General features: G+C 39.6%; 1 protein-coding gene across 5 annotated transcripts in view; it reads right to left on the reverse strand.

Annotated features, from left to right (window-relative positions):
* PPP2R3A (protein phosphatase 2 regulatory subunit B''alpha) overlaps positions 1-18,528 on the reverse strand; it is a 217,192-nt gene that overhangs the window by 99,809 nt on the left and 98,855 nt on the right. For all 5 annotated transcript variants that reach the window (XM_081235603.1, XM_081235605.1, XM_081235602.1 and 2 more), the window contains one exon: positions 15,880-15,982. In XM_081235603.1, coding sequence (XP_081091729.1) covers positions 15,880-15,982 — 103 coding nt within the window. The remainder of the gene's footprint in view (positions 1-15,879; positions 15,983-18,528) is intronic.

Consider the following 18,528-nt stretch of genomic DNA (forward strand, 5'->3'; position numbering starts at 1 on the left):
TGGACACCAAGGGGGGAAAGCGTGGGGGTGGGTGAGTGGGATGAACTGGGAGATTGGGATTGACATATATACAGTAATATGTATAAAATAGATAACTAATAAGAACCTGCTGTATAAAAAATTTTTTTAATTCAGAAAAAATACAATAGGAAGTAAAAAAATAAATACAGCTTTAGCAGAATCCCATAAATTTTGATATGTTGTATTTTCATTTTCATTCATTTCGAAATACTTCCTAATTTTCCTTTTGATTTCTTCTTCTCTAAATAACCCATAGGTTTATTTATAAATTTTTTCTTCTCTAAATAACCTATAGGTTATTTAGTTATTAAATATTTAGAAATTTTTCACAGATCTTTTATTATTTCTAATTTAATTCCATTATGGTCAGAGAACATATTTTGTGAGCTGAATATTTAAAATTTGTTGAGATTTGTTCTATGGCCCAGAATATGGTCTATTTTGGTAAATATTCTGTGTACATGTTAAAGGAATGTGTATACTGTATGACAAAGGTATGTGTGAAGCCATACCTTCTTACTCAGATTCCTAATACCCTTCCTGGTTTTCAATATAAAGTAGAAAAGATAACATGTGGGGAAAAATATAATCAAATATATCAAGATTTCAGAGAAAAAAATAAAGGAATGTGTATTCTGCTGTTGTTGGGTGAAGTGTAATACAAATGTCAATTAGGTCAGGTTGGTTGATAGTCTTGTTTAAGTGTTCTATATCCTTATTGATTTTCTCTCTACTTGTTCTATTCATTATTCAGAGAAGCATGTGGAAATCTACCACTATAATTGTGGATTTATCCTTGCAGTTCTATCGGATATTCATTCAGGCATTTTGAAGGTCTGTTATTAGGTGTGTAAACATTTAGAATTGTTATATCCTCTTGATAAATTGATCCCTTTATCATTCCCTAGCAACATTATTTTCTCTAAAAACTACTTTGTCTGACATTAATATAGCCACCCTGCCTTTTCTTTTTTGTGGCAAAAAAATACGTAAGATTCATCCTCCCAACAATTTCCAAGCATACAGTACAATATTGTCAACCACTTGCACATTGTTGGGCAACAGATCTCCAGATTCCCCCCCACTCCCCACCCACTCAATCCCGGATGACTAAAACTCTGCACTCATCACACAATGAATCCTTACCTCACCCTCCATCAGCCACTGGCACCCACCATTCTTCTTTCTATCTGTATGAATTTGACCACTTTAGATACCTCATGTAAGTGGAGTCATGCAGTATACGTCTTTTTGTGACTGGCTTATTTCCCTTAGCATAATGTTCTCAATGTTTATCTATGTTGCTGCATGTGACAGAATTTCCCTTTTTAAAAAAGGTGAACAATATTCCATTCCACGTATATACCACATTTTCTTTATCCATTCATCCACTGATGGACATTTATGTTACTTCCACCTCTTGGCTATCGTGAATAATGCTGCTATCAACGTGGGTGTACAAATATCTCTTTGAGATTCTGTTCTCAATTCTTTTGGATGTACACCCAGGAGTAGTATTGCTGATCATATGGAACTTCCATATTACTTTCCATAGTGGCCGTACCATTTTACATTCCTACCAGTATTCCAATTTCTCCACATCCTTACCAACACTTAAAAAAAAAAAAAAAGTAACCATCCTAATGAGTGTGAGGTGGTATCTCATTGTGGTTTTGCTTTGCATTCCCCTGCTTATTTAATGATGTTGAACATCTTTTCATATGCTTATCAGACGTTTTATTTTTTTATTTTTTTTGTGGTACACGGGCCTCTCACTGTTGTGGCCTCTCCCGTTGCGGAGCACAGGCTCTGGACACGCAGGCTCAGCGGCCATGGCTCACGGTCCCAGCCGCTCCACAGCATGTGGGATCTTCCCGGACTGGGGCTCAAACCCATGTCCCCTGCATCGGCAGGTGGACTCTCAACCACTGCACCACCAGGAAAGCCCACGTTTTATCTTCTTTAGAGAAATATCTACTCAAGTCCTTTGCCCATTTTAAATTCAGGGTGTTTGCTGTTGTTGTTATTGAGTCACAGGAGTTCTTTATATAGTCTGGATAGTAACCTCATCAGATATGTTTGCAAATATTTTTCCATTCTGTAGGTTGCCTTTCACTGTGCTATTTCTTTGCTGTGAAGGCTTAAAGTTTGATATAATCCCATTTGTCTATTTTTGCTTTTGTTGCCTGTGCTTTTGGTGTCATATCCATAAAATCATGGTCAAATCTAATATCGTGAAGTTTCCTCTATGTCTTCTTCGAGGAGTTTTATAGTTTCAGGACTTATGTTTAGGTCTTTAATCCATTTTGAGTTAATTTTTCTATATGGTGTAAGACACATTCTAACTTCTTTCCTTTGCATGTGGATATCCAGTTTTCCCAGCTCCATTTGTTGGGGACTATTGTTTCCCCATTATTATTCTTGGCAACCATGTTGAAGATCATTTGACCATATAAGCAAGAATTTATTTCTGGGTTCTCTATTCTGTTCCATTGGTCTGTATATCTGTGTTTATGCCAGTACCATCCTGTTTCGATTGTTGTGTCTTTGTAATATGTTTTGAGTCATAAAGTGTGAGGCTTCCAGCTTTGTTCTCCTTTCTCAGGATTGTTTTGGCTATTCCAAGTTCTAAAAATTCCATATGAATTTTAGAATTGTGCTTTCTATTTCTGCAAAAAATACCATTGGTATTTTTAGATGACTTTATTGAGGTATAACTGATATACAGAAACTGCACCTATTTAATATACACAATTTGATGAGTTTGGACACATGCATACACCTAGGAAACCATCAGTGCAATCAAGGTAATAGACATATACTTCATCTCCAACAGTTTCCCTGTGCTGCTTTTTTTGTTTCTTTTGTTTGTTTTTTAGTAAGAATACTTAACATGAGACCTACCTTCTAACAAAATTTTAAGTGCACAATACAGTATTGTTAATGATAGGTGCTATGTTGTACAGCAGATCTCTAGAACTTATTTGTCTTGGATAACTGAAACTTTATAACCAATGAACAACGTCTCCATGATTCCACTTATATGAGGTATCTAAAATAGTCAAACTCAAAGAAGCAGAGAACAGAAATAGTAGTTGCCAGGGAATGGGGGAATGGGACCATTGGGATTTTGATAGAGACTGCATCAATCTATAGATGGCTTTGGATAGTATGGGTATTTAAAAATAGTAAGTCTTTCAATCCATGAACATGGAATGTCTTTCCATTTACTTGTAAGAGTTTTTTTTTTTTAAACAGGAAAAATTAAACAAAAGTTAAATGTGTATACATGGGAGAGACCCAGGAAAACTGAGTAACTAGCCAAAATGGCCAAAGCCCTTACCTTAAATACCATCTTCAGCTAAAGACACAAGTGGATGTTGGGGGTAGTGGTTTGGGACTTCAAAGAGGAGGAAGGCAATTCACATGAAGGTGGAAAAGCAAATGTTTGATAAACAAATGTTCGCTGGGCTACACAGAGACAATAGGACACAGAGTGGACTCTGATTTCTAGGCCCTGCCCAGTTTCCCCCACCATACTTAGCCCATATTCTTTTCAGAGATCTCTGCTGACAGCTCTGTTCCAGGAACAGGTCCTCTATCTAAATTCTTTTAGGCAATTAGGGAGAAGGTCAAAGTTTTTTCCTGAGTCTTTTGGGCTTTGTTTTCAGCCTGAAATAATCTAAATGCCAAAGAGACATTTTGGGGTGGCAAATTTTGCTCTCCTACATGGGCTTCAGTGAGGAAGTCAAAATATGAATGGGCTATCTCACAAAAATAATTCTCACAGACTTGGAGGCAGGGGTCAAGGGCAGCTGAGATCTGGTGGCCTGCAGGAGAGCTAAGGGCTACCGCAATGAGGGAATTCCTGGGGACCTCATCCTTACTCCCCATCAGATAAAGCCTGGGACATTTGGTTATTAACAACATAAGGGAGTAATATTATGAAGAAGCTTGCTTTAGGGGTCTCTCTGGCCCCTCCTGTTTTCACAGCCCCTTCTGACTGAGTTCAGAGCCCTTGAAGTGCCTAAAAAATCCCCCAAACCCCACCCCCAGGAAAATCTCTGCTGGGGTCTGCTTTCTTCCTGGAGATCCACGAGGAGAGAGGTCTGGGTATATAGGTGAGATCCTCCAAACAGTGCATGTGAATGGAAAAGAGAAGGTGTTAAAGGGCTCAGCTGTGGGAGTTCCAACATTTAGAAGTCAGGAGGATGAGGAGGGACCTTTCTGCTTTTGCCAAATTGTTGCTTTCTTAAGTTCTTAGTGGTAACATTTCTGGCTAAAGGGTGGGAACAATATGGCTGTAAGAATGTATGAGTCAATTTCTGGGCAACTTCACCATCACTGGATATAAACATTCAACTTTTTTGGGGGGGTTCTTTTAGAATGTGTAAATTGTCATCTTCAGAATGCTTTTGTTTACATTTCTTCGATATCTAGTGAGAATTAACATTTTCCCACTGTCTACTAAGTGTATGTCCATTATGGGATTAGTCCTGTATTTTACTTATTTATCGTTTGGAATATAGATATTTATTTTACAAATTTGAATCCGTTATTTTTTTTCATTTAATTTTTTATTGAAGTATAGTTGATTTACAATATTATGTTAGTTTCAAGTCTACAGCACAGTGATTCAGTATTTTTGCAGATTATACTACACTATAGGTTATTACAAGATAATGGCTATAATTCTCTGTGCTGTACGGTATATCCTTGCTACTTATTTTATACATATATACTTTTTCAGATTGTTTTCCATTATAGGTTATTAGAAGATACTGAATATAGTTCCCTGTGCTATACAGTAGGTCCTTGTTGTGTATCTATTTTATATAGAGTAGTGTACACCTGTTAACCCCAAGGTCCTAATTTATCCTCCCCCCCACCCCCACCTCCTTTCCCCCTTTGGTAACCATAAGTTTGTTTTCTATGTCCATGAGTCTGTTTCTGTTTTGTAAATAAGTTCATTTGTATCATTTTTTTAGACTCCACATATAAGTGATAGCATATGGTATTTGTCTTTGTCTGACCTACTACTTCATTTAGTGTGATAATCTCTAGGTCCATCTATGTTGCTGCAAATGGCATTATTTCGTTCTTTTTTTATGGCTGAGTAATATTCCATTACATACATCTTTATCCATTCATCTATTGATGGACATTTAGGTTGCTTCCATGTCTTGGTCATTGTAAATAGTGCTGCTACGAGCACTGGGGTGCATGTATCTTTTCAAGTTACGGTTTTCATCTTGTCTGGATATGTGCCCAAGAGTGGGATTGCTGGATCATATGGTAGCTCTATTTTTAGTTTTTTAAGGAGCCTCTATACTGTGTTCCACAGTGGCTGCACCAATCTACATTCCCACCAACAGTGTAGGAGGGTTCCCTTTTCTCCACACCCTCTCCAGTGTTTGTTATTTGTAGACTTTTTGATAGTAGCCATTCTGACTGGTGTGAGGTGATACCTCACTGTAGTTTTTTTTTTTTTTTTTTTTTTTTGCGGTACGCGGGCCTCTCACTGTTGCAGCCTCTCCCATTGCGGAGCACAGGCTCCAGACACGCAGGCTCAGCGGCCATGGCTCACGGGCCCAGCCGTTCCGCGGCACGTGGGATCCCCCCAGACCGGGGCACGAACCCGCGTCCCCTGCATTGGCAGGCGGACTCTCAACCACTGTGCCACCAGGGAAGCCCTTCACTGTAGTTTTGATTTGCATTTCTGTAAGAGCTTTCTTTTGATTAATATTAGCATGGTATATATATTTCCCTCCTTTTACTTTTAACCTATTTGTGTCTTTATATTTCTTTCAGGCAACGTACTATATTTGGGTCTTGGTTTTTGGTCTAATCTTCGCTTTTGGCGGTATTCACATCACTTATACGTAATGTGACTACTGATATGGTTAGGTTTAAATCTATCATCTTGCTATTTGTCCCATCCATTCTTTGTTCCTTTTTTCTTCTTCCTTTTCTGCCTCCTTTTGTGTTAACTGAGTGTTCTTTATGATTTTTTCATTTTATTTCCTTTTTTGGCTTATTAGCTATAACTCTTACTTTAGAGGTGCATCAGAGGTTACAGCATACATCTTTAATTTACTACAATCTACTTTCAAGAGATGTTATACAACTTCATGGATTATATGCAAACCATAACAATATACTTCCATTTCTCTTCTCCCAGTCTTTATGCTATTGTTGTCAAATTGTACTTAAACATATGTTAGAAACACCATAATGCACTGTTGATAGTTTCATTTAAAGAGTTACTTTTCTTCTAAAGAGATGTGAATAATAAAAAATCACATACATGTAGTTACCACTTCTGGAGTTCATTCCTTTGTGTAGATTTGCATTTCCATCTGGTATTACTTTCTTCCTTGCCTAAACAACTTTTAAAACAAACAAACAAATAAAAAACAAACAAACAAAACATCTCTTGTAGTGCATTTCTGCTGGTGATGAATTCTTTGAGCTTTTCTATGTCCAAAAAAATCTTTAATTCACCTTCATTTTTGAACGGTATTTTCACTGTGTATAGTATTCAAGGTTGACAGTTCTTTTATTTCAGTACTTTAAAGATGTTGCTCCTCTGTCTTCTGGCTTGGACTTTTCCAACACGAAATCCGCTGTCACCTTTATCTTTGTTCCACTATAGGAAATGTGACTATCTTCTCTGGCTACTTTTCAAAGTTTCTTTTAATTACTGGTTTTGAGCCACTTTATTATGATGTGCCCTAGTATAGATTTGTGTTTTGTGTGCTTTGGGCTTATTGAGCATCTTAGTTTCATGGGTTTATAGTTTTTACCAAGTACAGAAAATTCTGGGCCATTATCTCTTCAAATAATTTTCTGTCGCCCTGGAATGCAATTTCAGCACTAACTATGCAGAGTTAGTGCAGATTTCACAGGTTAAGGGCACAGTCCCCCACAAGACTCCTCTCACTTCAGACACCAGCCATAACTCTGGGGTTCCCAGGCTACCCATACTTCCGACTAACTGGCCATGAATTTGGGGGTTTCCATTATTCCTTGAGGTTAAACAACTTGCCCAAATGACCCACAGAACTGGGGAGAGTAATATATTATGATTACTATTCTATTATAAAGGATACAAATGAGGACCAGAGATGCACAGGGCAAGGTCTGGGAAGGTCTAAAATGTGGAGCTTCTGTGTCCTCAAGACATGTCACCCTCCTAGCACATTACTGTGTATCATTAACCAGGGGGAGCTCAATTGTGCTTCAGTGTCCAGACTTTTTAATTGGGTTTCATTATGTAGACATGATTGACTGAATCATTGGCCACAAGACTGAATTCAATCTCCAGGCTCCCTGCCTCTTTGGAGGTCAGGCTGATATCACCTGGCTGAAAGTCTCAACCTCTAATCACATGGTCGGCCTTTCTGGCAAGGGAAGCCCTCATCCTGGAACTATATAGGGGCCCATGATGAGTCACCTCATTAGTATAAACTCAGGCATGGTCCCAGGAGCCCACCATGAAAAACAAAGACACTCATCATTCGGGAAATTCCGAGGCTTTAGAAGTTCTGTCCTAGGAACCTGCAACTAAGACCTGACAAATTCTTTATTTAACGACATCCTCTCTTCCATTTATAAGTATGTTAAGTTGCTTGACGTTAGGCCCCACAGCTCACTGATGCTCTTTTCATTTTTCTTTCCTTTTTTATGTCTCCATGTCTCATTTTGGATAGTTTCTATTCTATGTCTTCAAGTTCACTAGTCATTTCATTTGCAATGTTTAATCTGCTGTTAATCTAATCTGGTACATTTTTCACCCCAGACACCTTAGTTTTCATCTCTACGAGTTCAATTTGGGTCTTTAAAAAAGTATTCAGTTTTTGATATCTGTTTTAATATACTTGTCTGCTAATTTTAACATCTGTGTCAGTTCTGAGTCAGTTTCAATTGACCGATTTTTCTCCTAATCATCAATTGTAGTCTCGTTTCTTTGCATGCCTGATGTTGCCAGCCATTTTGAATTTTACCTTTTTGAGTGCTGCATATTTTTATATTCTTTTATTCTCAAGTTTGGAATGGAATAAATATTTTATGTTCTGGGATGCTGTTAAGTTACTTTGAAAAACCCTTTCATCCTTCTAGATGTTGCTTTTCAGATCTGTTAGACAGGACTGAGTGCTATCTACTTGAGGGCTAATTATTCCCCACTACTGAGGCAAGACTCCTATGACTACTCTACCTAAAGTGCCCTGTACTATGAGGTTTTCCATCTGGCTGGTAGAAACAGATATTCTTCTTGGCTGGCCCTATGTGACTTATGGGTACTGTTCCCTCTAATTTGGGGTAGCTGTTTCTTCAGCTTTGGTTGCTTTCCTCACATGTATCTGCTGATCAGTACCTCTGATGAACGCTCAGGGAGGAGTCCTGAAGCTCTGTGGAGTTTTCTCTCTGTGCTGATCAGTACCTCTGATGAACGCTCAGGGAGGAGTTCTGAAGCTCTCTGGAGTTTTCTCTCTGTGCTGATCAGTACCTCTGATGAACGCTCAGGGAGGAGTTCTGAAGCTCTCTCTCTGGAGTTTTCTCTCTGTGCTGATCGGTACCTCTGATGAACACTCAGGGAGGAGTCCTGAAGCTCTCTGGAGTTTTCTCTCTGTGCTGATCAGTACCTCTGATGAACACTCAGGGGGGAGTCCTGAAGCTCTCTGGAGTTTTCTCTCTGTGCTGATCGGTACCTCTGATGGACACTCACGGAGGAGTCCTGAAGCTCTCTCTCTGGAGTTTTCTCTCTGTGCTGATCGGTACCTCTGATGAACACTCAGGGAGGAGTCCTGAAGCTCTCTGGAGTTTTCTCTCTGGCATTTCTTTCCTCTTTGGTGCTCCGTCCCAAGAATCCTAGCTGCTTTGGTCCTTCTAGATTCTCAGCTCTGTCTCCTAAACTCAGGGAGTTCGCTGAACTCTGCCTAGGGTCCCCATCAACACACCGTGGCTTGGAAACTCTCTCAAGGTAATCGTAAGGATCACTTTGTTTACTGTTTCGCAGGAATCACTATCTTTTGTTGCCAGACGTCTGGCACCTTGAAAACCATGATTTTGTATTTCTTGCCTGACGTTCTTTGTTGTTTCGGGTGGGAAGGCAAATCCAGTCCCAGTTACTTCATTTTGGTCAGCAATGGAAGATCTGGTGATTGTATGTGTTAATTTTATTTCCTACTATTTTACGGAATTATTTTATTGTTTTGAGTTTTATCACTGAGTCTCTTGGGCTTCCGGGTTTACCGTCACGTCATCTATGAATACTTTACTTCTTCAACCATTCTTAGGCCTCTAATTGTTTTCTCTTGTACAGTATAATTACTCTAGTACAATGCTGAGCAGTAATGGATATTGTGACGTTCTTGCCCTGTCTCTGATCTTAATGGAAATGCCTCTAATGTTTTCCTATACTGGCTTTAGCACTAGGTATACATATTATAATCATGTTAAGAAAGTATCTCAAATACCTACTTTCTTGAGCATTTTTTAATGAATGGGTGTTAAATTCTGTCCAAAGTTATTTCAGCATCTATTGAGACAATCACAAGTTTTTTCTTAGATACAACATGTGATATTAAAAAAGATCCTAATACTGAAGCAATCTTGACTTCCTGGAATAAATCCCACCAGGTTGTATGCATCTGTTTAATATTTTATTTATTACTTTTTATTATTAATCATGAATTATATTCATTCGCAATTTTCTTTTTTGTACTGTCTGTACCTGGTTTACGTATCAGTTGTTTCATAGAAGGAGCTATAGAGTTTTCCTTCCTTTTCAATTCTCTGGAATAATTTATTAAGCATTAGGACTATCTGGTCTTTGAGGGTTTTGTAGAATTCCCTTGTGAAACTACCTGGGCCTGGTGCTTTTTGTGGGGTAGTTCCTTAATAAAGATCTCTACTTCTTCTAAGGAAATTACTTTGTTAAGCTTTCTAAATAAAATGGGGTCAGGCCTCCCTGGTGGTGCAGTGCTTGAGAGTCCTCCTGCTAATGCAGGGGACATGGGTTCAAGCCCTGGTCCGGGAGGATCCTACATGCCGTGGAGCAGTTGGGCCCGTGTGCCACAACTACTGAGCCTGTGCTCCACAGCCCATGAGCCACAACTGCTGAGCCAATGCACCACAACTACTGAAGCCCGTGCGCCTAGAGCCCGTGCTCCGTGACAGGAGAGGCCACCGCAATGAGGAGCCCTAACGCTGCAGCAAGGAGTGGCCCCCACTCGCCGCCACTGGAGAAGGCCCGTGCACAGCAACGAGGACCCAACACAGCCATAAAACAAACAAACAAACAAACAAACAAACAAATAAATAAATAAATAAAATGGGGTCAATTTTGGTCAGATGTATTTTCCTAGGAAATTTTCCATTTCAGCTAGGTTTTCAAATTTATTTCCAAATAAATTCGAGGCCTGCAAAATAGTCTTTTATGATTTTTAAAAAATTTCTTCTGTTCCTCCTTGTCATTTCTTATTTTGTCTATTAGTTCTTTCTCCTTTTTCTTGATGAAATTAGTTAATTGGTGGTCTATTTTGTTAATGTTTTCCCCATACCAAGATTTCAACTTACTGAAGTGCTACTGTTTTTTAAATTCTCTATCTCTTTGGTTTCTGATCATTATTGGGGGTGGGTGATGGGTACATGGGGGTTCAGTAGATCACTCTGCCTGCATTTGTATTTGCTCAAAATTCTCCATAATAAAAATAAGAGAAATTACATATACACATGGTATAAAATCAAGGAGTATATAAGAACTTATGATGGAAGAACCATTCTACCAACCTACCCCATCCATGCACCTTTAGCCCCACTTCTTTTGAATCGTTTATATTTTTATTTCTTTTGCTGCTTACCTCTATAATTAAACATAAAATTTAATTATTTAAGTATAATTAAATACTATGTTACAATTACTTTTTTTAATAGGCATCACTTTTTAAAATTAATTTATTTTTTAAAATTTGTTTATTTTTGGCTGTGCTGGGTCTTCATTGCTGCACTCAGGCTTTCTCTAGTTGTGGAGAGCGGGGGTTACTCTTCACTGCAGTGTGCGGGCTTCTCATTGCGGTAGCTTCTCTTGTTGTGGAGCACAGGCTGTAGGCGTGTGGGCTTCAGTGGTTGTGGCACGTGGGCTCAGTAGTTGTGGCTCACGGGCTCTAGAGCACAGGCTCAGTAGTTGTGGCACATGGGCTTAGGTGCTCCGCAGCATGTGGGATCTTCCCAGACCAGGGCTCAAGCCTGTGTCCCCTGTGTTGGCAGGTGGGTTCTCAACCACTGCACCACCAGTGAAGTCCCTACAATTACTTTTTTTTATAGCTGTATCAACTTTAGACAGTATCTATTATTCTTTGCTAGGGAAGATGAGGATTTAGCTCATTTATAAACTGTCCCACTTTACTCACCTTACCCAATATTTGAGGTTATGATTTTTAGTTCTTGTATTGGTTATCTTCGTAAACTGCAAATTATCTATTTATACATTTAATTTTCACCCCATTCATCTTAGTGCCTTAATTTCCTTTTACATAGGATGATGATTATAGCACCCCTACCCTTATTTTCTCTTCTCCCTCTTTTTCTCCTTCACATTTTGTTGGCAATATTTTGACTTTTACATTGTTCAGGTTGTTTAAATACTGTTCTGCAACCATAATAAAATTTTCTACAGTTGATCCATAGGGTGACTTTAGGTGTTATACATTAAAATATTTTATGACATTTTGACTATATAAATACTGTTGAATGCTAAGTTAAGCAGCATATAAGGAATGCATTTCATTTCTTATTGGTCCAACATCATGTCCCTTGGGGGCAATCAAAGGAGAATATTCCAGGCATTGAGGTTAGATGAACTTCCTTTTCTTACCCTCCATCAGTTGTTTATGATCATGTCACATTTCAGTTTGCTTCGTGTTTATACATGAGTGTCTTACACAGTTTTTTTATTTTTCAAGGAGTTTCTAATTGCTTTTCTTTAGCTTGTTGATACACAATGCTGCATCTTCATCATACTCTCCAGTTTCCCTGTTCTCACATGTAACAACTATCCCCTTCTACCTCCCTTTCCAGAGAAATCCCCCACCTTCTCTATTCTGGACTGGCTGTTCTTCAGTTGCCAACCTGGGACTTTATTTCACTGCTTCTCTGGATCAAATCCACTCTTTCCTGGATCTCATGCATTTCTCCTTTTTGGTTTACTTAATTTGCTGTAGAATATATTCCTGTAACTCTCTAAGAAAACAGGAGATTGGGCTTCCCTGGTGGCACAGTGCTTGGGAGTCCGCCTGCCGATGGAGGGGACGTGGGTTCTTGCCCCGGTCTGGGAGGATCCCACATGCCGTGGAGCGGCTGGGCCCGTGAGCCATGGCCACTGAGCCTGCACGTCCAGAGCCTGTGCTCCGCAACGGGAGAGGCCACAGAGTGAGAGGCCAGTGTACAGCAGAAAAAAAAAAGAAGAAAACAGGAGATAAACTTTCTGAATTTTTAAATGACTTTATTCTAACCTCATATCCAATTGACACCTTGGCAGGATGTAGAAATCTGAATTCAAATCCATTTCCCCAGAGTTGCCAATGAGAATCTAATACCATCCTGATTCTTATTAAGGTGACCTGGTTTTTCTCTCTGGGGGATTCCAGTGGTTTTCTAAAATTTCAAGAGGACTTGTTTATGTATATCTTTTTTTTTTATTCATTGTGTTTGGCACTCAGAGGCTCCTTTCAACCAGAAGATTTATATTCTGTATATTCTGGTTCTGTGGGCAGTGACTGGAGGGAACATGAGAGGCTGGGATGGGAGGGTCACATTCTGTTTTTGATCAGATGATGGTTACACAGGCATGTTGTATTTCCCCAAGAAAGGAAACAGGAATCCCAAGGAATCCCACTGGGTTCCTGCTCTCTGAACCCATCCTATCACTCCAGTCTTTCCAATTCTCTCCATCCTGTATTATTTCCTTGATGACTCTTATATTATTTCTTTGATGATTTCCCTCTCTCCGTTTTTTCCCTTCTTTCTTCCTCAGATTTCAGTTAGTTAGATGCTGAAATTCTTGAATTGGTCCTTTATGTCTTCTCTTCTGTCTCTCTCTTTCTCCTCCATCTGTGAGTTTGTGTGTGCCAGAGATATCCTTAACTTTAGTTTCCAGGCCTTATGTTGAAATTTAAAATTTTGGCACTTACATTTTAAAATTCAAACAGCTCTTTCTTGTGTCAGCATCTATTCTTGTTTTATATAATCTCCCTGAATATAGTAATTATTTTTTTAAAATGCCTTTTTAGAACAGTTTTAGCCTTACAGAAAAATTGAGAAGACAGTATAAAGTTCCCATATATCTGCACCCAGGTCCCTAATTATTAACATCTTACATTAGCATTTGCTATAATTAATAAGCCAATATTGATACATTATTATTACTATTATTCAAGGCCATACTTAATTCACATTTCCTTAGTTGTTACCTAATGTATTTTTTTCTGTTCTAGGATCTCATATTACATTTAGCTGTTGTGCCTCCTTACGCTCCTTCCAGCTAAGACAGTTTTTCAGACCTCCCTTCTTTCTGACAATGTTGACAGTTTTGATGAGTACTGGCCAGACACTGTCTAGGATGTTCCTCTACTGGGATATGTCTTAACATGCTCTATTGTTTGTTAATTTGTCAGGCTGCACTTTACATTTGGGAACCAGGTAAGGAGTCAACTGGTCGACTGCTCTGTGTAACAGCCTTCAATGATTCCCCATTTCTAATACTTCTCATCAGCTCTGCCAACTCCAAGTTTACAGCCTCTCTGGGATCCTAACGAGCAGAGTGGAACAGAGTGGCTCACTTCTCCACTGCAGCCCATACACAGCCCCTCGTTCCAGGCTGTGGTCTCCTTAGCCTGCTTCTGCTTTCTCTCTTCAAGGAATACTACATATCTTGTGTACTGATGTTTTTCCTCCTCTGTTCCTCTATGCCATTCCATTAACTTTCAGGGGTTTATTCCTTTTAAATATCTATATTTTAACTGGAGGAGTTTGGAAAAGAATGGGAGGAGAATGTATCAGAGACTCCATACATCCACTTCTTATATGAAAATAAAACTTCTCCTTACATTTAAGGGAAGGAAGGAAAAATGTCCACTAACCCATAATTTTGTTGTTTGTTCATAATTCTCTTGGTACAGCTTAATTTATATTCCTGTCAAAGCTTTTATTGAAGCTTCTGATAAAACTCAGTCAAGGTAGGTCCCCATAGGAAAAAGAATTCACCCATATGAACCTCTCAAGAAGCAATTATGTGTGGAGTCGTGGGGAGGTTAAGGGAACAAACAAGGGAGTGGAAGGCACCAGGGATGAGCAACAGAAAGATATTGTTACAATCCCTAGGGCCAAAGGGACAAGGGGAGGAACAGAGCTACAGGAGCCCAGTAGGCACTACAACTGTGGAGAAGCGGCCATCCAGCAGAAGCTGTATTATAGAGAAATACATTACTGTGCTGAAGCAAAGAGTTGGGAAGAAATGCTAACTTCTTTCTTTTCTGCCTTCCCACCTCCTGGCGGTGCTATCCATCTGCCAGACCCAACCAGAAGCTATTAGGGGAAGGGGGCCAAAAAGATGCAGTTTGTAGGGGACAGAGTACGGCTGCAAATGGATTGAGCTGGTGAGGGTGAGGGGTAGCTGGAGAACCTTCACAAAACATAAATAGGAACACATAATAGTGGATATTATGTATGACGATCTTGAGTAAATGTAAGAAACCATTAACAATCCTCATTCCCATGAACACTTTTTAAAGGGGAACAGAAACATGTAGCAGATGAGTCTAAGGATAATCAAGGCTACCATGCAAATTAAGACAAGCTCAAAACCCTGCACACAAAATAAATTACAACCAAACTTCGTTTTCTGAACATGTAAGCTGTTCCAACAACTAGAAATCTATGTCGTACAGTGTTAGAAGTCAGGATAGTGGTTTCCCTAGGGCAGCAGTGACTGGGAGGGAGCATGAAGAACTTTGGGGGTACTGGTAATTTTTGGTTATTCATCTGGGTTCTAGTTACACAGATGTACTCACATTGTGAAAATTAATTGATGCACTGTGATTAGTGTATCTTTTTGTGTATGTATGTTGCAATTCAACAAAAAACTATTAAAAAATTGATGGCAGCCAGAATACAACTTAAAAAAACTTGCACTACATTAATGCATCTTTCTGCCCTTCTTTAGGTATCCTAACTAACAGTAAACAAGGATTTACTAGAACAACTAAAAAAATGATGTGCATTCAACAGAAATGAAAGGCAGGTCTCAGCTTCAAGTAATCTGTGAACTACTTAGAAAAATGTAATATTTAAATATGAAATTAAGAATATTAACAAGCAATGTATCAGGCTATGAAGAATGCTATAATAAAAACAGATCCAGTATTGGCAAGCAATTGATTCTCATCAGAAGGCCTGGATATAAATATTCCCCAAGTGGGCTCTTTCTGTTGGAGATCTGTTTCTCTTTAACCTTAACAAAGGTCTACTCGACTAGGCCAATTGCCTGGTTTCAGAAGGTGCTCCTGTGACTGCTGTGGGTGGGCAAGAGGAGAGGCTGAGTAAGGCCTCTCTCTTCTGCTTCAGTGAGAGTAGCCCTGTTTTATCTGTTTCATACTATTATCTGTTTATACTATTATCAGTGTTAATTTTCTCTAAACAAAAGGATTTTGCTGCTAAAACAAGCTTGGAAACAACTCGTCTAGAAATCTGACCTCTAAATTTGTATATCTCAGTTGACATATCTCACAGTTGAAAAAAATTTAAAAGCCTCTGAAACTCTAAACATAAAACCCATTTTTAAAAGGAAATGAAAATTACCTGAAGTAAAGGAATAAAATCATCCTGTTCTAGATAGCTGCAGCTGGGCTTTGCAAGAAGACAGATAAACTTAGAGGCATCATCATGATGGTTACTCAGCAACCTAGAAAAGAAACAATTGCTTAGGAAGACTGTCTACTATGAACAATGACTACAACATCAATAGTTGGCAATTTCAGTGTGATCTGAAGGCCGTTTAGATCAAGAATCAAGTGCTCTCTTTTCAGTGATTAAAAAAAGGAAAATTTTCCATGCTCTTGATTTTGTCAAAGGGCCATCTTAATAAAAGCTCAACAACAAGATGGTACATTATTTTTGTAGAATGCTTCTGAGACCACAGAGTCAACTGAACTAATGCATGTAAAAATACACTTGAAGGAGAATGTCTGTTCAGGTTAGCTCAGGGCATCTGGAACCAGAACTCCAGAGCTGCCCACTAGGAGGGAACACATCTGATGGACCACTACATACCACGTAAGACATGAACTTCTGCTTGTCCAGGTTGGCAGACATATTCAGGACTAACATGATAGGGGGCTTTTGAAATTAGACTTTGAAGCACCAGGCTTAAGAAGAAAATGAAGGCCCTATTAAATCTTCAAGTTCTAAGAATTCCTCACATCCAACTAATTGCTGGACATTTCCATCTGGATGCTATACTCTGACAGTAAAGTCAAAATAGCGAAAACCAGATTTAAAATCTTCCTCTCAAAGTCATGGATGTCTATTTTTATTAATGGTGGTACCACTCCAAGTTATCTGGGCTTGAAAATTTGAAGTCATTTTAAACTTCTCTTCCTTATTCTCCACATCCAATTAGTTTCCAACCTTTCTTGCTTTTCTTCCTTAATCATTTATTGAATGCTAATTGTGTGCCAGATACTGTGTCTGGCCTTGTGAATACTTGAAATACAAAGAAAATAAGACATAGTTTTGTGCCCTGTAAGGAACTTACAGTCTACTGAGAGAGCTACACCAAAGATTATCTGCCTGTATAATCTTACTACAGAAGTAATAAACTCAGGGTGTCATGGAAAGACACAGGAGGACCAGTGAAATTCCCTGAAGAGTTGTGAAGTAGGAAAGTGGACTGTTGCAGATCAAGGGGTTGCATGTACAAAGGTCTGGTGTGAGACTGCACAGATTACGTGAGCAGCTGCAAGCACTGGGGTGGTAAGGGAAGGGGACGTGAGCATGTAGGATTGGACCCTGGAGGCCCTTTCATGTTAGGTCAAGAAGCCTGGACTTTCGCCTACTCGCAGAAGAATTTTAACTTGGACTGTGACATGATCAGATGTGTTTTTCATAAATATCAAGCAGAAATCTTTCCAAGGGCCTGAGCATGGATATTGGCAGTGGGAGACAAACAGAAAGGGGCAAATATGGTTCAAGTGAAAGGAAATGGTAGTTGATAGGTGTGGAGGGGTAAAAGGGGGGAAGTCCATGATGACTCCCAGGTCTCTATCTTAGACCACTAGGTGCTTGGAATTTGGGATGGGAATACTAGAGTCCTGAGGAATATTTCCTCAAAACATTTTAGACAACCATTCCTTCCTTCCTATTTTTGTTTTATCATCAAGTCCAGGGTCTTATTACTTCATGCTGAAACTTTTAGAAGGGAAGAGGGTCATAAAAGGCTTCAGTGTCCATGCAACCTCACATCATGGACAATTCATCATTCTAAAACATTCTTTGATTATGTAATTCCCTTTTGCAAAAATGTTCAACAGTTTTCTACCACTTATATGAGTAAGTCTAGATGTCTAAGTTGGGCATTTAAGGCCCACTTTATTTTTATTTTATTTTTTTATTATTATTTTTTTTTGCGGTATGCGGGCCTCTCACTGTTGTGGCCTCTCCCGTTGCGGAGTACAGGCTCCGGATGCGCAGGCTCAGCGGCCATGGCTCACGGGCCCAGCCGCTCCGCGGCATATGGGATCCTCCTGGACCGGGGCACGAACCCGTATCCCCTGCATCGGCAGGCGGACTCTCAACCACTGCGCCACCAGGGAGGCCCTAAGGCCCACTTTAATTAGGCTAGAGTCTGCCTATCTCACCACTTTGCTGAATGAAACGTCCACTCCGGGCAGCTGGCCTGAACCACTCTTCTCTGAGCGTGCTGTGTGCATTCTTGCCTCGGTGCCATTTCTCATGCTGTTTTACTCTCCTAGAATACCACCTCTCCCAACTTTGCTATCTGAACGCTGGCTTTTTTTTTTTTTTTTTGCGGTACGCAGGCCTCTCACTGTTGTGGCCTCTCCCGTTGCGGAGCACAGGCTCTGGACGCGCAGGCTCAGCGGCCATGGCTCACGGGCCCAGCCGCTCCGCGGCATGTGGGATCTTCCCGGACCGGGGCACGAACCCGCGTCCCCTGCATCAGCAGGCGGACTCTCAACCACTGCGCCACCAGGGAAGCCCAACGCTGGCTATTCTTTAAGGTCCAGCTAATGTATTACCTCTTTCAAAAAACCTTCTCTGACAACTAAATTCCTTACTGATCTTTGTACTATTTAATTTGTATGTATTACATACACCATTGTACCACGAACTTTCTTTTATTTCTCTGGCACCTAAAGGGCAGGCAAAGTTACAGCTCTTTTTTTCCCTTAACACTAGACATAGTGACTTTCACATTGAAGATTCTCAAAA

This window comes from Mesoplodon bidens (assembly GCF_964165515.1).
Source record: "Mesoplodon bidens genome assembly, chromosome: 5".
NCBI lineage: Eukaryota > Metazoa > Chordata > Mammalia > Artiodactyla > Ziphiidae > Mesoplodon > Mesoplodon bidens.